The sequence below is a fragment of the Myiozetetes cayanensis genome, unplaced genomic scaffold, assembly GCF_022539395.1.
Source record: "Myiozetetes cayanensis isolate MyiCay16 unplaced genomic scaffold, myiCay2020 scf22, whole genome shotgun sequence".
NCBI lineage: Eukaryota > Metazoa > Chordata > Aves > Passeriformes > Tyrannidae > Myiozetetes > Myiozetetes cayanensis.
The window spans coordinates 5,968,867-5,991,728 of NW_026087434.1; the positions used below are offsets into that span (position 1 = coordinate 5,968,867).

Below are 22,862 nucleotides of genomic sequence, written 5' to 3' on the forward strand. Positions count from 1 at the left end.
GCTGATCAGCCACTCAGGCATGAGCAGATCAGTGCTCAGGTGTTGACTATTTGGCCACCCAAGCATGGCACAATGGGGTGCTCAGCCATGATCTAACGGGGCGTTCACACGTGAATTAACCGCGTGCCCGGCTGTGAACTGAGCACCCACACAGGAAACCACTGCGTGGGAAAACCTCATCATTTTGCCCAGAGCACCTTCTCAAAGGCTGGGATGCCCAAATTGCACCCCACCATCTGTTTCAGATGGGGGCGTATCAACACTGGAGCAGGGCTGGATCCAGGCTTGGGGACACCCCCTCTCCATCCCCCCACTCCCCCAGATGCAACATCCCAAATAACAAACAGCTTTCAAAGCCTGTCTCCCATTGATGTCACATCAATGCCAGCGGAGATAAAAGCCAAGAGACCCAGAACCAGCACTGGCTTTGCTGGGGAATAATAATTAGAGGGAAAGCCTCATTAGTGCCGCAAGGGTGGCTGCCTGCCCGTGCGTCCCAGACCCCCCAAAGGGGCACGGTGGGTGTCAGCCCTCCCAGCTGCTTTGGTGGGCTGAGCAATGGGGTGCACTGCACTTCCCCAATGTAAGTGTTAGATGTTAAAGGGAGGTTTTATACTAAAAAAAAAAAAGGGAAAAATCTGTTTATCCCCATCCTGCTTAGGGCTTCCAGGTGAGCTCAGAGCCCTGGGCAGGGTGATGAAGCCCCATTGTGCCCTCCGGAGCAGCCTGATGGCAAACCCAAGTGTTTGTGGGCAATAAACAGCACATCAGTTATTTGACATGGGTTTAGAGGGTTTTTTGGCAACTCTGCAGCTGGAAAGGAGCAGGGGAGTTCAGGGTGCTGCCTCCAGCTACCCTCCGTGCTGGTGGGGAAAGGGGGTCTGGTGGTGCCCCAGGGAGAGTCTCTGGCAGTGCCTGCATCTTCCACTGAAAGGAAAGGGTAGGGGAAATGGGTATTGTGAAGTGGCACAGGACCCTTGAACCCTGAGACCACACTCCATCACCCTCTTGAGAGGCTGGACCAGCTGGGCAGCACCCACCAGCCCTGTCTCCTGGTAAGTGCCCCAGAAAACAACACTTGCACCAAATCAGTGGCATTTGGCATGAAATCAGTGGTTTGGTGACGACAGGAGAGGGATGAGGAAGGAAGTGTCACCAGGAGGGTTTAACCACTGTGGCCACCACTGAGGAGCAGCAGCGGTGGGTGCCCTGGCACCCAGCCTGGCTGGGGGATACCAGCAAGGGGCTGCTGCAACCAAACTCCAGCAAAACCCCTCTTGCCAAGGCCAAAAATCCAAAGAGCTGAAGCAGATGGGTGGCTCTGGGGATGGGCAGAGTGGGGCCACACAGGACAGGGTCACCAGCACCCAGGCACAGGAGCAAGGCAGAGGCGCCAGGTGGAGAGAGGTGCCACAACAGCAGTTATTCATCACAGAGAACTTGTCATGCTTTTTTTGTTTTGGTTTACTTTATTGAGAGGTGAGCCCAATTCATCCTGACAGAGGTTCACAGCACAGCTCTGCCCGGCGGCTGCTTACAGAGATGCACCGACAAGCAAGACAGTGTGGGGGAAAGGCACCCTGTGTCTGTGCCACAGGGGGCTGGTGGGCACCGAAATGGGCTCAGCATATCACCCCCAGCCCTGTGCCACCCCGGGGACAGCTGCCATTGTGGCATCTGAGATGTCTGGGCTTCCCTGCGGGCACTCAGCACCAGCCCCGCTCTCAGAGGATGCTCTCCCGGCAGACACAGACCAACTCCCTCCGAGCACTCCTGAGAACGGGTGTCAAATCAATCCCCACAGCAGAGATGCCAAGTTAAAAAAAAAAAAAAAAAAAAGAGCAAAAAAACCCAGAGGAAAGCAGCCAGCCATCTGCCAAAACAGCAACTTTCAGCTGGATTTCCAGAAACACTTCAGCTCTTAAAACCAAGAGAGGAGAGAAAATAAAACCCCTCCTCTTCCACAAGCATAGAAAGCATTCAGATGAAGTGCAAAATTCCAATTTGACTTCAAAGGCATTTCTCCTGGCTGGTTACCCCCAAATTCTGGCACAACCCACTGGAAAGCTGGTGGGCAGTGCTGTTTTGCTGCCAGATGACAGCACCCAGCCAGCCTGGGCACAGGGTGCCATGCCAGGGGAGCCCAGGGTGTCAGAGGGATGCTGAAAACCTGGTACTCACCTGTTTGGAAGCAGGGAGGATGAGGAGGGATGGAGGGGAGGAAAATGAGAATAAAGTTCTCATCAGCTGTAATCAGCAGGTTTTTCCATGCACTATATATTAACTTAATGTATGTTACAATCTCCTCTGTAATGGAAAAATACCAGAGCCCTCGTAACCAGTACCACTTTCAAGAGCACTTGACTCCCAAGTCATCCAGGTGCTTTTGACAGTGTTACCCTCGGTTGCTATGGGAACCTTAATAGTTTTCCCATCTGACTTCTCCATTAACGCTGGGATTTATATTTAATTTGTTTTCCTTTTCATCAGCAAGAGGCAGCGAGGAGCGAGTGCGTGTGCACACGCTCCTCCGTGGGTGTCTCCTGGCCGCGCCAAAAATCAGCACCGGGGACCAGTGCTGCAGGTGGGGAAGGGCACAGCCCCACTGCACTGCCAGGAACCATCTGTGGTGGTGCTCAGGGTGGCTTTATTACAGGGCTCTCCCACGGTCTTGTGCCAGTCTGTCCCCCCTCTTGCCTTCCTTCAGGCAGTGGGGCCAAGGGGCTCATGGGCTGAGCATCCCACGCAGCTCCTGGGCAGAGGTGACAGGCAGGGAGCAGGTGAAGTTGCTGCAGAGGTAGGCGGTGGCTTTCCCATCCTTCCTCTCCAGGGATGCAAGGAAAGGCAACTGGCGGTAGAGGAACCCGGCGCTGTCTCCATCTGCGAGCATCAACACCTGTGGAGAAGGAGCTGTGAGAGCCAGAGAGCACGGCCAGCCCGTGCCAGGGAGCTGGTCCTTCCCTCCCTGCCGACGTGCTGAGGGCTGGCAGTGTCCCCCTCATGTGCTTGCCCAAAATGAGGGACAGGGAGCTGAGGGGACCCACGCCAGTGTGCCACGGTCACATCCCTGTAACGGCTGTGCTGCAGGCAGCACGATGGAGATGTGGCAGCTTTGCCTCCCTTGTCTGCTCCAGACACTCAGCAGCCAGGATGGAGCATAGGGATCAGCACATCCCAGCCCGGAGGGGGCTGCCCAAGCCAGCTGGCTCCCTGGGAACACCTGCCCAGCCCAGGGGTAGCCCCAGAACCAGCTGCAGCATCACCCCATCCCACCTACAGCCCAGTTCCTCCTGCCCTCCCCACGCTTCCCCAAAAACTCAGCCGCTGGCAGTGGGTCAGGGGCTCTCCCAGCTGACACAGCAGCACCAGCCAGGGGTGATGGCCGGGCTTCCAGGATAATTAGCTTTTCTGAAAGGGAAAATGTTTGTTAAAGCCTCAGGGCTTGCAGGCTAATCAGAAGGAAGGCCAGGAGCTGGCTGTGAGCCTCGTGCTGACACCGACGCACAGGGTGAGCAAAACGCCAGCCCTTCCCAAGGCCCAAGGCATGGCAGGAGCATCCTGCTGCCAGAACACACACCTTGCCCACCCCAGCCCCAGCCCAGCAATGTGCACCTGCTGCAGTGCCTGCTGAGCACAGACACACTCGCCACATGCCATGACACTCACACCAACGCCAGCAAGGGATGCCAACACCAAATGCTGCTCCCACACATCTCCCACCATGGCACTGCTTGCCCAGCATGCAGCATCCTCTGCACCAGCTCTGGGGCCAGCAGCAAACCCAGCACTGACACCCAAGGACATGCACGCAGCCTCACCTGTGCCTGGCACGGGCTGCCCACACTCCTGTGTCCCCATGGGGCCATGTGTCCCCAAGTCCCTGCCCTGGATAATGGTTGCTGTAGTCCCGTCCTGTCCCCCATTACCCCCACATCTGCTTGGCCACTGCCCTGACCCAGCTCTGGCTCAGCACATCTCCCTGCCTGCCTCCTGCTCCCCTCAACCTCCTCCCCCTTCGCCTTTGTCTGGAATTAATTCCAGGAGTGATTAATTACCAATTCATGTCCAATCTGAAATTCATTATTCATTTTTCTCACAAGCTCCCCAAGGTCCTCTCACGGGGCCAGGATGAAGGCGAGCGGCAGGCGAGCGCTCTGCAGCTGAGGAGATAATGGGATCCTTCATAATTACCCTAAAGACCATTAACAGGGCAGGGATCTATACCAGGAGCTGGGATTCAGCCTTGGAGCAGGGATCCAACTCTCCGTGCTCCCAGCACCAGGACACCCTGAGCAATAGCCATCAGCATCACTCCAGAGCACCTGCACCCCCACAGCAGCCGCCTGTGGCAAAGGCCTCCTCCGGGCCCAGGGTCCATTTAAAACCACGACCTCAATGCCATTTTATCACTGGCATCTCAGTACAGCAAGGATTCCAGTGTGAGGTTTGTAAGGAATTAATTACTGGAACGACCTAATTAATTGTGTTCCTGTAGACAAGCCTGGCCCTCGACGCCCTGCCAGCACTGAGGGAGTGGGGGCGCAGGGGACACAGCAATGATGTTTCCCCAACTCCTTGGCAAAGTGAATTCCCAAAGCTGCCACGTCCCTGGAGCAGGTGACCTGGGACTGCTCTGCTTCAGTCAGCTTCCCAGGGTGGGGAAGGAGAGCTGAGGAGCAGCTGGAGGGGGCAGGAGGCGGGTGGGAAAAGGAGCACCCGCATGTCCATGTGATGCAGCACAGAAAGATGGGTGGCAGTCGGGAGGCAGCAGGCTGCTCCCAAAGGCAGTGCGACCCTCTGAGCTTGGGGAAGCAGAGACACGTGCCCATTGGGCTCTGCTCCTCTGGGAGGGAAAAGCCACATTCCTTCTTCCAGGAAACAAACCCAAGATACTGAATGAAACAGCTTCAGTTCCATCCCACCACTGCAACACGAGGAAGATGCAAGGGCAGGCAAGGGGCAAACAGGGCCAGATCCCCACCCTGCCTGCTACCAGGGTCCAGCTTCAGCCCCCCACAAGCCCCACCAAGCACTGCCCGCCTGCACAGAGCCCAGACAGGCACCATTGTGCTCAGGCAGCCCCTGAGCACCCTGTGACCCCAAAGCTGCCCCTGATGTGGGCTCAGGGGACCGACAGCTGAACCAGCTGTGGGCAGAGAGAGTGGGTTATCAGCAGCAGTGCCAGGCTGCCACTGCCACCCCAGTGCTTCCTGTCCCTGCAAACTGGGTCACCCACTGCAATCCTGTCAAAGGGAGAGAGGAAGAGTGCAGGAGCAGAGGCCCTGCACACAGCACAGGGACCAGCATGGCTGAGGGTGCTGCTGGACAGGTGACGGTGGGAGGAAGGAGAGCTGTGTGCATTATCAGCATTAAACACTGCTGGGCACATAGACAGAAGGTCAGGGGTGAAAGCCCTGTGGGCTGAGCTGATGTGAGGACAGAGCAGGGAATCCTGTGCTTACAGCTCAGCCCTCCTCAGTTCATGCCAGGTGGGGCTACAGAAGGAAACTGGTGCTTTGGCCTCAGCATCAGCTTGCCACATGCTGAGGTTGAACATGCCAGTCCCTGGCACCAGGATCCAACAGGCACGGATTAATCTGGTCCAAATGTCGAGCACCCTCACCCACAGCCCAGTCCTACTTCCCTCAGTTCCAGTTTTGCCGAGGCCAGAGCCATCATGCCCAGGGCAGGGACACTGCCTACCAAATTTGATGAGCACCAGTTGCTGCACTGCCCTTCCCTGCCAGCTCCACAGGCAGTCAAACAGCTCCAGCCCCTCCGTGGGATGCACAGAGTGACACATCTCAGAGCAGGGGTGTGGACAAGCAGAGCCAGGCAGGAACCTCAGCACACAATGACAGCACAAAGCTTTGGGAAACACCAGCCCCTCCAATCTGGGGGTACCCAGAGCTGGAGCAAACCTTGCTACTTCCAAGGATGCCAGGGTGGCTACAGGCAGCAGGTGACCCACACACTGGCTGGATCTGCATGGGGCATGACACATTCCCACCAGGCATGACACATTCACATCAGGATGAAAGGTCTTCCCTTGGGAAAGCACTGGGCTCAGGCTGAGAGCAGTGTAAACAGCCAGCAGCAAAAGCAGCTGATGCTGCAGCCACGGATGGGCTGGGCTGCCTGTCCTCCGGAAAGGACAGGATGCTTCCTGAAAGGGAGGCAGGACAGAGGAGGAGGAAGAGGATGGATGTTAAAGCAGCACCAGGAAAAGGATGGAAGCACCAGCAACGCAGGCAACGGGGACTAGGGGAGGCCTGGCAAGTGGGAGGCACCTCTACCTTGTTTGGGCTGAAGACAGAGCGGACGCAGCGCAGCATCTCTTTGGTGTCTTCTCCTTGGGGGTCCCCACAGATAACGACCTGTCCAGGGTGAATGTGAGTGGCAGGAGGGAGAAAACAGCTGTGATTGCATCCACACCACCACCAGCCCCACTCCCTGCAGCAGATCCCGAGGGGACACTGAGTCCCAGCCCATACCTGTTTGAGGGTGTGATGGAAGATGCCAGTGGCCCGGGCCATCTCTGGCAGGGCTATTGGGATCTTCTGCAGCCTCTCTGAGAAGGCAGCCAAGATCTGCCCAGCTTTCTCCACCCAGTCCATATGGCCAGAGTAACAAGCTGCTCGGAGCAGGTTTGTGACAGTGACAGAGTTGGCGGTGGGCTCTGCTCCATCTTGGTCTGCAGGGGAAAACAGCTCCCATCAGCTCAGTGCCCCACCACCCCACAGCCTGGCTCTCCTGCCTGGCATCGCCCCTGTCCTCCCAAAGCTGCCCCACACCATCACCCATGGAGATCATGGCCATGTCCCCAGGCTCACCACCCTTGAGGCGCAGGAGCAGGGAGGGATCACCAGCCTCGCTGGAAAAATACGCAAAGCCTTTGGGGTCCCAGAAGAGCTTGTCTTGCATGTGCTGGAGATGCAGGGCCCACTCCAGCCAGTCCTGCTCCAGTGACGCTTCATACAGGTCAAAGAGTGCTTGGATGACGAAGACATAATCCTCCAGGAAGCCCTGGATGGGCACAGCACTGCAGGGGCATATGGGGAAGGAGCATCAGGATCTCTATACTGACCAGGTTGTAAACGTTCTCCAAGGCAGCAAAGCCCTGCCCACTGGTCTCTGCTACCCAAGGAGATGCCATCAAGATAAGCAGTGGCTGTGCTAAGTCATCACACGGCTCAGCCCCAGGGTTCTGTACAGGAGATGAGGGCAGGGGAAGACTCCTGCCATCATAGATGAGGAACGGGAAAAGATTTGACCTTAACCCCTCCTCACTGGGTGGGGGGCACTAATGCATCCTAAACTGCACCAGAAGAGGCTCTGCACAAAGCAAAAAGCCTCCCTCCCACTTCAGTCCGGTCGGGAAGACAGGAGGATGGGCTGTGCTGGGAGCCCAGGCAGCACCTGCAGAGTGGCCAGTTGACCTACAGACACTGACACTCACCTCTGCTCCACTGAGCTGTCCTTGCCCCGGTAGCAGCTCCGCAGCAGCCTCCCACTGTCGGGGTCGAAAAGGTGTGTCCTCAGGAAGGCAGCTGCCTGTGCAGCCCTGTGCACATACCCCTGCTCAGCCAGGGCTGCCCCAGCCTGGGCAAAGCCCGAGATCATCAGCCCTGCATATGCACAGACATGGGGATGGGCTCAGGAGAGCACACAGGACCAGTGGGGAGTCTCTGTCTGTCACTGGAAGGATGCTCAGTGTGAAGCTCATCCTCCCTGATGCCAGCAGGTCAGGGCTCAGTCACCAGCTCTTCTGCTCAGTTCAAATCACTAAGGAAGTCACTTACTGTCACCAAAAAGAAAGGCAGAGCACTAAAAGGTCAGCAGGAGCTGAGCCTTCACTTGTGGGCAGAAACAGGGCTTAAGAGTAATCCTGTTTGCAGGAGATGCTATAACTCCAGCCCACACCAGCTCTAGACCCAGATACCCAGGGATTTACTGCTGGGAACAGTGCCTGGGGTCCTGAAGTATAACCTGCAGCAGGATGCCCAGACAGACAGACACAGTGGTTCCCCCTGCCCATGCAGCAGTGGGGATGGGTTCTGTGCCAGCCTGGATTCTGGGTCCCCAGCTGAGTCCCCTTCCCCACAGCCTAGTCGGGGAGCTGGGCTGAGCCAGGAAAAGAATTTTGCTGCTCTCTGCTGGCAGCTGAGGAGGAAAATGAAGCCAGAACAATATCCCAATGCTCCACAGCCTCACAGCTTGCAGGTGTGGGGCTGCTTCCCCCTAGTCCCTGATCCCAGCCCAGCTGCTTCCCCCAACCCTGATCCCTATGCCTCTCTGGGGGTTCTCCAGACCCAGCAGGACTCATTGCTACCATGCCCCCAAAACATGCTGGCCCCAGGGAGCCGCAGAGGGGTCCAGCCGAGGAACATGCCCCTGGAGCCGAGCTGCCTCTCACCATTCCATGCTGCCAGCATCTTGGAGTCCAGGTGTGGCCGTGGTCGCTGTGCCCGGGCTGTGCCCAGCCTGTGCCGGCATTCCTGCAGCAGGGCATCCAGCTGGCCCGGCTCCAGCCCAAACCGGGCCGCCGTCAGCTCCGGGGAGCACTGGGCAATGAGGACGTTCTTGCCCTTCAGCTCCTCATGGGGGTCCTGAAAGGACAGAAATGGGTTCTATGAAGACCATCCAGCTGGGGAGGTGTCAGACCCCGTGTGCTTTGGGGCTGCTCTGCCATCCCTCCAAGCCCAGGGATGTGGGTCCCCCACCAACGCTCCCGGTACCAGGCATCCCTCACCTGCATGGGGTCCACGTTGCCGTTCTCCTTCACTCCGTAGTGGTGCATGAAGACATCCCCCAAGGTCGTGCCCTCTGTGGCCCCCTCGACAGGGTCAGGGAGCAGAGCCTGGAGCTCCTTGGCCTCCCACACACAGAAAGCTCCTTCTCGCTTCTCTTTGGATGTGGTGGTTGGGTAGGAATCGGCATCCTCTGCACTATAGAAACCTCCTGTCTGGGAAAAGAGCAGCAGAGACCCTCCAGCTACCAGGACAGCAAAGAGCTGTCAAAGAGCTCCTCATCACTGCTGGGCCGGCAGTCTGGTCACTGAGCCTCAGCAGTGCCCCAGACTGAGCTCAGCTGGGGAGGGAGGGAAGGAAAAGAATCCCCAGGCCACATCCCAGGGCAGGGTAAGTGGTTCCCTTTGGCTCAGCTCAGGGAACAACCTACCTGGTCACTCAGGTCCCGTGAGACATAGAGCAGAATGTCACGGGCAACATCGGCAAAGAATTCATCCCCAGAGATCTGAGGGAGGCACAGGGTGGACATCAGTGTTACAAGGGGCAGGGGGAAGGGCAGGAGACACAGAAAGATAAAGTAAGAGACTCTGATCTAAAGAGTTGGCAAAGGAGGTGAATCACATTTGAAAGTCCAGCGATTTTAAATGTGGGATGAATTCAGAGTGAGATCTCCAATATAAATCTACTATCAGTGTATACTGATCATCTACTAACCCTGGAGTTACACCAAGGTCAGAGGCAGCAGCGTTTGTTTGCTGACTTGCAAAGACCAGCCCAAAGGCTGTTCCCTCCCCTATTATGTTCAAAACCCTGGGGCTGCACTGTCACGGGTTTGTGCAGTGTTTCTGTCTGAACAACAGTAGATGAAGGGAGCACGGGATTGCTCCATACCTGTGGGATGGGCAATATTTCGGGGAACAGGCTTTGAAGCTGCTCCCCAAATCAAGCCAGCCCTCCCCAGCCAGCATGAGTGGGCTCAGCCCTCACAGAGGGATGCCACGGCTGTACCTGAAATGCTCTGCTGTACACAGCTGCCAGCTGCCCCTGGTCATACAGCATCTTCTCAAAGTGAGGGACGTGCCAGTGCTGGTCGGTGGAGTAGCGGTGAAACCCCTGCAAAGACCACGTGGACACGTCTCCACCCCACATCTCCAGGGCATGCCAGGGGTTTACCCCCAAGGATTTCCTCCTACCTGACCAATGTGGTCATGGATGCCCCCATGAGCCATCATCTTGAGGGTATGCAGAGCCATCTGCAGTGCCCGGGCACCCTCTGGAGTTGTTCGGTGCAGGGCCCAGTACGTGAACAGGAAATTCAAATTCACTGAAATACAGGGAGAAAGTGGGAGGCTGTGGGGTGGGCTCTGCCCCCACAGCACTGCCTGCCCCACGACAAGGCTCAGCAGCAGAGGCCACACTGACCTGGAGTGGGGAACTTGGGGGCTTGGGAAAAGCCACCGTATTCCTCATCATAAGATCTAGAGAGCTGCTGGAAACAGGTGTCCATCACCTCTTTGGATGGGGGGGGTGACTCCTGGCCCTGCACACGGATCTCAGATGTCTGTCTCAGTGCTTCCAGAATCCTATGGCTGCTCTCCAACAGGGCATCTTTGTTCTCCTCCCACTAAGATGCAAACGGGAGAAAGACAACTCTTTCATGTTTTTCTCTCTCTGTTTCCTGCCTTGCATCAGCCCAAACCCACCTCTGGTTCTCAATCACCCTCCCCAGATCACCTCAAATTCACCTCCAACCCAGCCAAAGCTCTGGCATGTTCTCTAGGATACTCTTCTTCACAACTATACCTCCTAACTCAGTCACCTTTCAAGCCCAGACCAACCTCCCTGGGTCCCTTTTTGGCTGAGCACTGGCTGCTACGCCCTTCCTGCCCCACACCTGCTCTGCGATCCGGAGCAGCACAGTCCGAAAACCAGCGCGATGAAATCGATCCTCAGGAGGGAAGTACGTCCCCCCAGCAAAGGGCTTGAGATCTGGGGTCAGCCAGACACTCATGGGCCAACCACCTCCTCCGCTGGTGGCCTGAAAGACAAATCACGGGTGCACCAAGGTCACGCAGGAGGCACCTTCTGCTCTGTGCCCCTCCCGCACATCCAAGAGCCTCACTCGAGGACAGAGGCCCCAGGATGGCCCCATCATACCACCCCACAAACTGGTTCCTCTTGCCTGAGGAAGATGACCACGAACCTCAGCTTGAGGGAGCCAGTCCAAGCCTCCTGGGCCCTGCCCGTGCCTCCCTCACCTGCACGAAGGTCATGTACACTTTGTCCACGTCTGGCCGCTCCTCACGATCCACTTTGATGCACACAAAGTGCTTGTTCATGATCTCCCCGATCTCCTTGCTCTTGAAGGACTCCTCCTCCATCACATGGCACCAGTGGCAGGTGGAGTAGCCCACTGAAAAAAAGCTCAGGTGAGTGAGGAAGGGAGCAGGACACATTTGAGTGATGGGGAGATCACTCAGAGATGAGGAGGCCTGTTATGGGCAACAGCTGCTGCCCCCCTAGAGAAGAAAGGGAGGGGCTCTTTTGGGCCTCCCCACAAGGAAAGGTCCCCTTGGCTCTCCAGCTCTTCCTCTTAAAATCTGGCCTAATCTTGCTCTCAAAGGAGCCCACCTCTGAGGAGAGCTTTTCCAGCTCGTGGCCCTCTCTTGCTCAGTGTCCATCAGTACCTACATGGCTACTCACACACCAGCTTGGGATGCAGCCCAGCTTATCTGATCATCTACTGAACCACTCATGGGGACATGAAATATGTCTTGTTTCTGGTTACCTGATAGGAATATCACCTTGTTTTCTCTCTTGGCTTTATCAAAGGCTTCCTGACCCCAAGGGTACCTGTAGGGGGAAAGACAAGAAAGGAACTTCAGGGTTTCCAGCTGCCAGGACCCAGGCTCCTCCTGAACTGCTGCCTGGTGAGAGTAGTTAGGACAGCCAGAGCTGGCTGAGGAGGGTGGACCCTGAGCCTGGGAGGCCTTCCATATGGCAGCGAGTCCCTCAGCCCCTCAGACACCAGGAGAGGAGAAGGAGGAAGGGGAAAGGTTCCCATTGCTCTTACCAATCCACAGGGTTGTGGGCGTGCTGCAGCAGATACGGGGACTTCTCATTAATGAGGCGGTTGGTGTGACGAGGGACGCCGGGAGGGCTGGGTGACCCCCCTGTGGCCATGGCTGCCAGCCCCGTCAGGAACGTGCACCTGTGACACCAAACAGGGTCCTGGGCTCCCTGCTCAGCACAGGGGAGCTCAGCATTCAGGGAGAGCCACGCTGGCCCAGGGCACAACCACCATCACCCCGGTCCCTGTTGGTGCCCCCACTCCCAGCCCCAGTTCCAGGTGGCACTCAGTCCACCTCCATCCCCCTCAGGACCCTACACGTCCTCTCCACTCACTGGAGGCTCAGGGGAGGTTCTTCTCCAGTTTGGCACAGCCATGGCAGGGGACTGCCATCCCCAGGGCTGACCCCCTCCAGCACCCTTTGGGGACACACCCGATAGCTGTGGGTGCAGAAGCAGTGCCTGTGGGACTTGACCTGCATGTCCTCAGAGAGGAACATCCCCCCCAGAGAGAGGAAAATGCCCTTCCGTGGGTGCAGGGGCGGGTGGAAGGTGCGGGTGTGGGCAGGGGGGCACAGGTTCTTCATGGTGAGGGGAATGACAGGCAGGAGGGGACCACAGAGACTCCCTTGCTGCTGGGCAGGATGCAGGGCTGGGGCATGAGGATGCAGGAAGAGTGCAGGGATGCAAGGACGGTGTGCAGGGATGCAGGGGTGCAGAAGGTGTGCGGGGATGAAGGGCTGCAATGCAGGGATGTAAGGCTGGGATACAGGGATGCAGAAGGGGACAGCGATGAAGGGCCGGGATACAGGGATGCGGAAGGAAGCGTGAGGGGGGGCGCACGACTGGGATGCGGAGAGTACGTAAAGCCATGCAGGGGGTGCAGGGATGCGGGAAGGAGTTAAGGAGGATAAGGAGGTGTGCAGAAGGATGCAGTGAGGATGTTGGGGAATGGAGGAGAGGCTTTAGGAGGGATTCGGGAGGAGATGCAGGGCGGGGTACAGGGCGCTGCAGGACAACTTAGGGGGAGCAGGGGGGCACAGAAGGGGTGCGGGGAGGCAGTGATAGCGCAGCGGGGCTGCCGGGTCACACATCCACCGCCCCCGGAGCCGGACCCGCCACCCCGGGGCCCCGCCGGTACCTGCGGGCGCTGCGCAGCGGCCCCGCCAACATGGCGGCGGATGGACCCGGCCCCGCCCCCGGCCGCCGACGGCCCCGCCCCCGAGACACCATTGACCCAATCACCGGCCCCGCCTCGCCCACGGCCCCGCCCCCTGAGCCACGGCCCCTCCAGGCTCTGCCCCCTCAGCCGCTGTCCCTCCAATCACGGGCCTCGTCGCGCCCTCGGCCCCGCCCCTGAGCCTCGGCCCCGCCCCTTGATCTGCCGCCCCCGCCCGGCCCCGATCCCGATCCCGATCCCGATCCCAGCCCCAGCCCCAGCCCCGTCCCGCAGCCGCACACCGTGTCTCTCAGCGCAGTTTATTGTCGCACGGGCACCCGCAGCCGCCGCCGCCGCCGCGCCCAAGCCCTGGCGTTCCCCGGGCCCGGAGCGGCGCCCAGCAGCGGGCGGGGAGCGACGGGAACGGGGGCGAGGGGCAGCAGCCGAGGGAGCGCGAACCACGTGGCGTGGGAGGACCCCCCAGCTTCCTCCCCCCGGCCCCGCGCTGCCCCACCTCCCCACAAAGAACCCCCCACGCCGGGGGTCCACATCCAGCAGCCGGACCCCCGTACACCCGCCCGGCCCCGCTGCAGCAGAGCCCCCCACACCATAACTCTTCACGGGGGCTCGAGCGTGGCCCCCTCGCAGGGGAACGGGGTCCCTTCCTGCCCGTCAAGCACCGGGGCTCATGCTGGATGCCTCCCAGTCAGCCTCACCGCGGTCCCCCGCACTGGCCCTGGCAGGGAAAGGGGTCTCCTGTCCGTCAAGCACGGGGGTCTCATGCTGGCTGCCCCCCACAGCGGGCACGGGGACGGGGCTGGGTGGGGGGCACACCCCGGTGCAGCTTTAGCGAACCGCTGCCCCCCGAGTCTCGGCGGGAGGAAAGATGGGGGTGGGGGCTGTAACAGCCAGGGAAGGGGCGAGAGTCCACACGTCCAGAGTGTTCAGAGGAAGGGGTTGAGCCCCCCGGGCGCGGACGGCGGGGCCGGGGGGCCGCTCAGCGGCAGTAGAGGCTGCGGCAAGGCGCCGGGGAGTTCGGGGAAGGTGCCAGCCTGCGGGAAGGCACTGGCGGAGGCGGGGAGGGCGGCGGTGGCGGCGGGGACGCTGCTGAGGGGCATCGGCAGGGACGCGCTGTAGGTCATGGAGTTGGCGGGGTGGCCGGCGGGCAGCCCGGGCACCGGCGAGCTGGTCCGCATCTGGTTCAGCGTCGGCTTGGGCTGCTCGGACAGGCTGAAGGGGTTGGTTGGGGACGGCGTGCTCAGACCTGGCAAGGATAGGATGGGACACGTCAGGGCGGCCAGGTCATCCCCGGCACTTCTCCTCCTCTTCCTCCCTAAAGCACCCCCTGTGCAAGCCCAGGGGAGCCCCTGGCCAGCAGCCCTCAGCACCTACCGGAGAGGAAGGGGTTGCGGGTCTTGGAAGCCAGTGTAGGTGCGACCAGGGAGTCCAGGTTGACCAGGGAGGAGGCGGCGGGGCCGAGGAAAGCCTCGGGGGTTTTACAGTCCTTCCGCTCCTTGCCAGATTCGGGCAGGGAGTCAGCCAGGTTGGTGAGGTCGAAGCTCTTCGCCCCATCCTGCCTGGTGCTGGGGAACAGGTCGCCAAAGGGGTCCGGCTCTGGGATGGAGGGAGGGGAGATGAGCCACGTGAGCCACTGGGAGACACCAAGGGTGACGGCGTCCCCTGTCACCGCAGGTCACAGCTCAGTGCGGTGGGCTGAGCCTGCAGCATGGCCTGCCCAAAGTGCCCCCTGGAGCCACCATGGGAGCTGGCAGGGCTGGGGACATGGATACAAAACAGGGGCCAGAGCTGCTCTCTCGCCTACAGGAGAGCCCAGGCCCATGGCAAGTTTGCAGATGGGGACAAGCTTTGGCCACGCCAGCAAGCAGCCACACGCAGCCCTGGCCAGCCCTGGAGCTGCCTCCCTGCCACGGGCAGGGACAGGTCACCGTCCCCACCCGCCCGCTCCCGGCTCTTACCCACGGGGCTGCTGGACTTGGCCGAGGAGGGCGGCTGCGAGGGCTCCTGCTCCGGCGGCTCGGGCGGCTTTGCAAACGGGTCGAAAGCGTTCCCCCCTGGAGCTGGGGGGAAGAGGGGACACTCAAGGAGGGGAGCAAGCGGGGAGGTGGGAGGCAGGAGATGTGTGGGCAGGAGAGAGGCAGGGGTGGCTGCCAGCAAGGAGAGAGAGAAGTGGGGGTGCAGTGGGGGCTGGAGTGGGGTTGGGGGTCAGGAATGTGCACTGGGGAGGGCTCAGATGAGACAGACCATGGGGTCATTGCAGAACAAGACACCCCCACTGCTCCCAGCCATCCCCCCGCAGTGGGCTGGTCCCTTCCCCAGCCCCAGCAGGGACAGGGGCAGGGGACAGGTCTGCAGAAATGCTTTAGCAACCAGCACTGGCCCTCAGAATGGGTTCTGTGCCCCTCACCGGGGACCAAAACTGGGGGCAGGACACGCAGGACCTGCACGGGGCTGGAGGAAGCACCAAGGAGGAACTGAGAGTGGCACTGAGCTCCAAAACACAGGCTGCTCCTACAGTTGCCTCCCCATCTGCAACGTGGCACCTGCGACCAGCAACCGTCCCGTCTGGTCCTGGCGTGGTGTGCAGGGGTGGTTTGGGGTGAGCAAACAGGTATCACCGACGGGACACACCATCAACCTGCTGCTGGAGTGGTGTGGTGGCTGCCATCCGCTCCCACGGGAGTGCTCCGTTAACTGCCGTGTTAATTAAAACAGCCTATTCTGTGCAGAGATAGAGCCTAAAAGTTCCTTGAAGTCTTCAGGATGCTGAGGGGTGAGCAGAGGTCCTGCTGCGGGGCAGGAGAGCGGGCAGGGGGTGTTTGGGGAGCTGGCTGCAGGAGGATGGGGGCAGAACGCCGAGGTGCCCACTCGCAGGAGGGTAGCGGTGCTCAGGGCTGTCCAGAATCCCCAGCAAAGCCAAAAGGTCCATCAAGCCTCTTACCAGCGTTCGGAGGTTGCTCGGGCACAGCGGCCCAAGGGTCAGGAGCTGGAGTGGAACCGGAGCCCTGAGGGGCTGGGGGTGATGCCGTCCCCCAAGGGTCCGCGGGAGGGAAGCCAGAAGACACGGGCGCCTTCCCCCAAGGGTCGGAGCCTGCAGTGGTGCTGGGGGGAAAATCCCAGGGCCCAGCAGAGGTTTGCTGGGCTGAAGTGCTCGCCTGGGAGAGGGGCTCCCCACTGGTGTCCGGGACTGGCACCCAGGGATCTGCTGCACCGGCCCAGCCAGAGGCCACCGGCTCCGCTTTGGGTTTCATATCTGCAAGAAGAAGGGAAGCTGTGGGACAGGGGAACAGTGCAGGGCACAGAGGGAGGGTTAGTGGCAGGGATGTGCCCCGAGGGCCATGACTTCCAGCCACACCATCCATGTGTACAACGGAGGAGAACCCAGAGGTCCTTACTGTTGAGCTCCTGGGGACTGGGGAGGAACAGAGGCAAGGGACAGGTTTCTGACACTGTCCCCAATTTTGGCAGTCTGTGAGTTGCCTCACCTGGCATATCCCACGGGTCAGCAGACGTGTGGCTGGAGGGTGCTGGCGCCGGTCCGAATATATCTGCCAGCTCCAGGATAGAGGACTGCAAACAGAAAGGGAATAAAGAGGTGAGGGAAACCTGAGGCACACCTGTGGGATCACCCAAAAGCCAATAGCTGTCTGTGTGGCCATCCATCCTCACTGCTGTACCTGGCTTTTCTTCATCTTATCTTCTTCTTGCTCTTCCTCCCTGCCCTGGGCAGTCTCCTCCGTGGCTCTCTGCTGCAGGGAGTTCTCCCCTTGCCAAGTCCTCACCTCCTGCAGGGAGAAGGGATGGGGTCTGTGAGCTCAGCAACCCCGCAGCCAGCACCTTCTCCAGAAGACAGACCAGCACAGGAGCTGCCACCGCATCCCCGAAAAGTCCCCGCATCCGAGCAGACAGCTCCCTCAGGGCTGAGCCCACCAGGAGAGCACTCAGCAGACAGCCCAGAGCAGGGAAAGCAAAGCGGGCACCGGAGCAAGGTGGTGTTTTGGGCTCCGGCGCCCCAGAGAGAAGCCCAAGTGCAAGGAGAGCGGAGCGCCAGGACTGCAGGACACAGGTACCTTCTCGTGCTCCTCTTTGCTCAGCGCGAGCGCGAGCTGCAATTGTCTTTCTTCGTCTGTACTGGAAATTGGAAGTGGCTTCTGCCAACAGAGGAAATTGGGTGACATTTCAGCTTGCCCTCAGCTCGCAGGACTGCTCGGAGGCCCCTGTCCTTGTCACCGCCTCTCCTGTGGCCCCTTGCCTGTCTGCACAACATTTGTGCCCATCCAGCCAGCCTTGCCTGTGGACCCCCAGCCCAGGAGCCAGGAGCCCTATTTTGTCTAACCAGCTCCTGCTCAGGCTCCCTATGGCCCCTGACCAGCTCTTTCCCTGACCCCATCACCTGCCTCTGCATTGAGGCTGGGATGACCCTAAATTAGGCAGCCAGCATCTCCCCTGGGAGGTTGTCAGGGACCCTGATGAAGTCAGTGGAGGAGAGGGGATGAATTAGGCACCCCCTTGCCCCGGCAGCCTGCTGGGGAAAAGAGTTTGTGACACTGGCTGGCTTCAGTTTGGGAATCCTGCAGCGCCCTACCCAGACGTGAGGCAGACTTTAAGGAGAGGCTGTTCCTGTCCCTTCACCACCCTGTGACACTTGTCCAGCAATGTGGAACCCACTGGGGCTGGGAATGGGGACCCCAGTGGGGGTGAGCTTGTGTACACCTGTACTCGTGTGCATACACGTGCACAGCCCAGATGGTCTCCAACAGGCAACGCTTCCCAGAGTGTATTGCTACAGCGCTCATCGCAGCAGCGTGAGGAAGCTATAAATACTCCAATTCCAGGACAAAAATAGGGATACACATCTCCAAAAGAGCCTCCATTAGGCAGGGAAGACGGGCAGCACCAAGCGCCGTCTCCAGAGCATGTCCCCTGCCCAGCAGGACTGAGCTCGTGCTGCTGGGTGCCCGCTCCAGGGGATGTCCCTTGGTCCCATGTCCCTCTGATTCTGTGTGCCAGCCATATCCACAGGCTCCATGTGGGCTGTACCAGCTGGTGACAAGCCCGCACGGTGTGCAAATAATTCTGTTCCTGGTGGAAAAGGGGCTGTGGCCACCAGATAAGAGAGGGGACAGCCTGGGGTGATTTCACACTGGGGACAGCAGCTCACCTGTTGCCTGCACACCTGCTGGGCTCCTCCTGGGGCTGTTTCCCAGTGCTCTTTCTATCCCAGTTTGAAAGACAGTGAGACCGAGCTCCCAGCTTAGTGGGGTTGCTGATGGCCCCACATCCACCACACAAACTGCAGGGCAAGGCTTTGCCCCCTAAAACCTCCATGGGAAGGCAGGAGAAATGGGGGAGCTTAGAGTAAAAACCCTCGGCAAAAGAGGGCAGCCGGGTGGGGGGCAGTTGTGGCAAATCCAGAAGAGTCCCCAAGTTCACCCTGGGGTCTGGGAGGCTGGACAGATCCCCGCCTGGTGCTGTCCTCTCTGGTATGAGGACAGGGAGCAGGGGCAGCCCATGCCTCCATCTGCCTGCTGGTGATTTTGGATGCCAGGCACAATGCCAGCAGCCTGGTGCAGTTGCAGGTGCGTGCACCAGCCTTAGGCAGCCCCCAAAATCCTCCCTCCTCCCAGGGAACCGAGCCACTGTGCCCATACATAAGGCAAGGTGCAGGGAGATGCCTCATGCCCCAGGACAGACAGGGCCACCCTACCTTCTCTGCCTCCTCCCGACTCATGGCCAGGGCCAGCTGCAGCTGCAACTCCTCCTCGCCCGTCGTCTGGGGCCGCGCTTGCTCCAGGTCAGAGGCGAACCGTGGGGATGAGGATGATGCTGGGGGATAAAAGAGGAAAAGGGGATGTGTCAGGACTGGGGTATTTTGGGGAGCACATCACCAGCCTCTCCTCCAGGCCTACATCCCAATGCCTGGCCTTCCCAGGGGACATAGCCCCACGTTAGAGCTCCTGACCACGAACAAGCCGTGGGTTTAAGGCTGGAGGCACCACCAGCTGCCTCTGCTGCTGGGGTTCACCACAGAGCCAAATCTCTGCTCCACAGTGCAGGATGGAGATGGGCTTCACCACCACCACCACCACCACCCTGAGAGGTGAAGGAGAGCAATAGGCACCAAGCAGGTGCAAACCAAACGCAACACCTGCCCCCTCTGAGTGAGCCTGGGCGAGCCACCAGCAGCACTCACAGTTGAAGGAGGAGGGCGAGCCCCGTGCCCGGCCGTAGTCCTCGCCGTAGGGTGACGCACGGCGGCCGTAGGTGACCTGGTGGCTGCCGCTGCCCATGCCCTCCAGGGCCATGCGCTCCTTGGTCTGCAGCGCGTGCGCCCGCTCCTGCTTCAGCCGCTCCTCGTCCTTCAGCAGCGCCATCACCTGCTTCACCTTCTCCCGGATGTTGATGCCCTGGTCCTTGCCATCGCGGTCCACGTACTGGAAGTCCTTCAGCGTCTGGATGGTGTAGAGGTTCTCCCGGCACTGGTGGGTCACCTTCTCGGAGCCGGTTTTGATGAGGTAGTCCAGGAGGGTGAGGGCTTTGTAGACGTGACGCCAGTTCTTGCCGCTGTCGTTCAGCCGCCGCCAGATCATGCCCATGACCTCGGCGAAGGCCACCGTGTTGAAGGTGAGGTCGGCGATCTCCGACATCAGGGAGCTGGGGGGTCCCCAGGGGTCGTTGGAGGTGGCCTCCCGCACCTTGATCTCCGCCTCCGAGTAGTTGTGCACGATGTTCTTCACCTGCCGGCGCAGCGCCGAGGTCGTCATGGCTGTGTGGTGCCGGAAACCTGCCAGCGGCAGGCAGCAACGGTGCAGAAGGAATGAGTGATCACGGCCACAGCCTCACCGGCGCCTGCAGCGGGGGAACAGTGACACAGAGACCTCAGCATTGCCCCAGCCACCGAGACCCGTCCCCAGAGCCCTCGGTCAGCAACAGGGACACTTCTTAATGCCCATCATCGGGGCATCAGGTGCACCCTGGGGGGCTGCCACCGCTCGCTAACCTAAAGACACAACAGTGGTCACAAGAAAAAATACCTTGTGCAGAGCCAGCACAAGGTTTGACTCCAGATTCAGCAACATTTGGAGAAGAATTTACCCTGCACTTCTGCTTCTAAAAGTAACCGTTTGAAAATGGCAGGTCCCTCCTCCGGATCCCAGCTGCCTCAGCCCCACCATCCCAGCAAAGCTGGTTTCAGACCCCTCCCAGCCCTTGCACCAGCCAGGGGCTCCCCTGTGCCCCCACATGCACTACCTGCAGGTGCACACAGCCCTGCTTGTCCCAGTCATCACCCCAAGGCTCTCAGTGCCGCCGAGGATGCGTTGTGCAAACACAAAACCCCGCTGTGAGTCAGAGCCTGTCGCGACTCACTCAGCTGGCAGCTGATCAGATGGGTTTTCCCAGCAAATTTGATAATTTTGCTCCAGCAAGAGGCTGGCAAAGTCAGGGTGCTAAGAGCCAGTGCCAGATCAGTGAGCAGGATGGATAATACAATGCCCCTCTCCCCAAAACCCCGAGTTGTCTGAATCTCCTCTGTGCCCAGACACAGGGCTGGTGTGGCCAGGAGCTGCCCTGGTACCTCCCCACGGGCAATGCCCGTCCTTGGGATGGCCTGCACTGACACGGATGCAGTGACATGGGGCATTCTGGACCTGTCTTCACGTGAGCCCATCACAGTCCTGTCCCCTGCTCCATGTTGGTCCTAAATCTTCACCTCCTCCCTGCATGGTGGAAAGACAGTGTTTACCCTCCTTTTGTCTGAAGGCCAAGCCAAGGCAGAGGCAGAGGCTGCCTGGAGCTGCCTTTCCCTCGGCAGGGCCGCACCGCAGGGCCCAGGAGCCAGGCTGCTCCCAGAGCCCCCGCTGCGGCTGCGACAAAACTCACTGGCAATTCTTCCCCCATCCAAGATAACGCCTGCAGGCAGAGGAGTATCTCCCCCACACAGCAGTGTCTGCGGGCAGCGATTACCGGTGTCCACCCCGCCACCCACCTTGGGTGCCGGTACGTCCCTGGACCTGTCACACCATGTCCAGCCCTCCACTGGCTCTGGACAGCGCTCTGTCCTGCCGGAGCTGGGCCGGGGCCGTGCTGACGTGCCCAGGAGCCACACACGGCACCCACCACGCTCCCATACAACCCGTGCGACCAGTCCGGCATCTCCTGCTCCCGTGGGCCAGCGGCCAGGCGCCCCACGGCTCCGCCAGCAACATCTCCCGTGAGTCAGAGAGGAGCCTGGCACCGCCGCGCTCGCGGGCGGGCAAAGTTTCTCTGGAGACGCTTCCCTGCATCGATTCCCTTTCGCAATGCAGCCCGTCGGCGCGGCCTTTGGATCCCACCGGGAGAGCCCATGGCACAGACAGCCGTGCTGCTGCCTGCCTGGCACAGAAACACCTTCAGGACAAGGGCAGCAAAGCACCAAAGTCCTCCAGGACTTGGCTGCACGCTCTGCTTTCCACCAACACCCAGGTGGAGATAAAGTCACGTTTTCCAAAGGTGCCACCAGCCCGGAAAGCACCAGCAAACACCAGCACTCCAAGGAGGAGAGGGCAGGATGGTTCCTCCTGCCACCAACAGGTCTCCTGGCAGGACAAGCCCGAAGTCCAGCACGACAGGCTCCTGACACTGCTTATCCAGGCCAGAGACCTGATCCCAGCTGGACTTTGCCCACCATGAGATGGCCTGGGAAGTCTGAATGGGAAGAGACGGGAAGCATGGGGCTGGGGCAGGGATGAGAGGAACGTAATCAGGGCTGGAGCTGCCAGCGGGGTTAAGAGCTGCGGGTTTATCAAACACAATATCCCCCCACAGCCCCCCCCCCCCCCGGAATAAAAAGGGAGTGAAACAGAAGCTGTGCGGGAGATAAGGCGGCAGCACCCGGCAGCTCATATGGAATTACTGCAGTGACCTTGAGCAAGAGACGGCCAGGTGGGAGAAGGACACACGGCTGCGGGGCCAGGTCCCCATCGCCCGCGGCCCCGTGCGGGGGATTGCGGGGGCGACGCGGGGGCGGCGCGGGGGGCGAGGAGGAACGGCGTGGAGAGAGAGCTGGAGGGATGGGGGGACTGCAGCGGGGGCAGAGGGGTCCGGCGACAGAAGGGGGGGCCCGGAGAGGGGATTACAGCTCCATCCCTGATCAGGTGCAGGGCTGGGAGGAGCAGCGCTCGCCATGGAGGGGGGGAGCGGCGGGGAACGGCTCCCGCAGAGCCCTCGGCCTCGATGCCGGCTCCTGCACCCGCCCGGATCCCGCTCCCCCTCGCAGCCGCCGCGGGGCCCCGAGCCCGGCCCGGGAGGCGTCACGGCACCGAGCTACCCACCGGGGCCCGGCATCCCCCGCAGCCCGCGATGCTCCGGCGTCCAGAACCTTCCTCCTCCTCCTCCTCCTCCTTCCCCCTCCACATCATCCCGGCTGCCGGGGCGCACGGCCCCGCTTACCTGCGCGGTGCCGCCGCCGGTGCCGCCGGGGAGCGCGGGTGGAGGCGGCCGCAGCCGCCCGCTCCTGCTGCGCGCCGCCGAGTTGCCGGGCTGGCTGGGCAGGTCCCGGCGGCAGGTCCCGGATTAACCCCTTCGGGGCCGCCCGGGCACCGGCCGAGGCGCTCAGAGGGCCCCCCGGCCCCCCCCGGTGCGGTGCGGCGCAGCGCGGTGCGGTACCGGCCGCGGGGGATGCGGCGCCGAGCCCCTGCCCCGCCGCATGCGGGAGGCGGGGATGCTGTAAATGCTCAGTCACTGCCCCTCGCTGGCAGCCAGCCAGGCGCTGCTCGCTGCTGCTGCCTTGCTCGCCTGTATTTTTTTTTTTCCTCCTCCTCCCATTATTTTTAGACAGAAATCCACGTCCACGGGCGCGGAAGCAGCTGCGAAGGATGCCGACCCTC

General features: G+C 60.5%; 2 protein-coding genes across 5 annotated transcripts; both read right to left on the reverse strand.

The window, feature by feature from the left end:
• Positions 1-1,449: 1,449 nt before the first annotated feature.
• On the reverse strand, positions 1,450-13,024 carry SPATA20 (spermatogenesis associated 20). Of its 2 annotated transcripts, none has more exons than XM_050319419.1 (16): positions 12,961-13,024; positions 11,824-11,961; positions 11,539-11,603; positions 11,009-11,163; positions 10,645-10,788; positions 10,173-10,374; positions 9,944-10,074; positions 9,759-9,863; positions 9,181-9,255; positions 8,753-8,965; positions 8,417-8,609; positions 7,460-7,628; positions 6,834-7,042; positions 6,495-6,694; positions 6,297-6,377; positions 1,450-2,896 (listed from the first exon to the last, which is right to left on the reverse strand). In XM_050319419.1, exons 1-16 carry the CDS (start codon positions 12,990-12,992, stop codon positions 2,726-2,728), a joined length of 2,283 nt encoding a protein of 760 aa, XP_050175376.1. In that variant the 5' UTR covers positions 12,993-13,024; the 3' UTR covers positions 1,450-2,725. The 2 variants fall into 2 exon arrangements, with proteins under 2 accessions (XP_050175376.1, XP_050175375.1); XM_050319418.1 differs by lacking the exon at positions 12,961-13,024 and adding an exon at positions 12,156-12,880.
• Positions 13,025-13,531: 507 nt separating this feature from the next.
• EPN3 (epsin 3) lies at positions 13,532-22,625 on the reverse strand. 3 transcript variants are annotated; one of them, XM_050319161.1, is made up of 10 exons: positions 22,426-22,625; positions 19,190-19,845; positions 18,704-18,822; positions 17,067-17,147; positions 16,674-16,781; positions 16,482-16,566; positions 15,938-16,249; positions 14,955-15,056; positions 14,371-14,592; positions 13,532-14,242 (listed from the first exon to the last, which is right to left on the reverse strand). In XM_050319161.1, the coding sequence occupies exons 2-10, from the start codon at positions 19,758-19,760 to the stop codon at positions 13,923-13,925; spliced, it is 1,920 nt and encodes a 639-aa protein (XP_050175118.1). In that variant the 5' UTR covers positions 19,761-19,845; positions 22,426-22,625; the 3' UTR covers positions 13,532-13,922. The 3 variants fall into 3 exon arrangements, with proteins under 3 accessions (XP_050175118.1, XP_050175120.1, XP_050175119.1); XM_050319163.1 differs by lacking the exon at positions 14,955-15,056; XM_050319162.1 differs by lacking the exon at positions 17,067-17,147 and having other exon boundaries at positions 13,534-14,242; positions 22,426-22,620.
• Between the last annotated feature and the right edge of the window lie 237 nt (positions 22,626-22,862).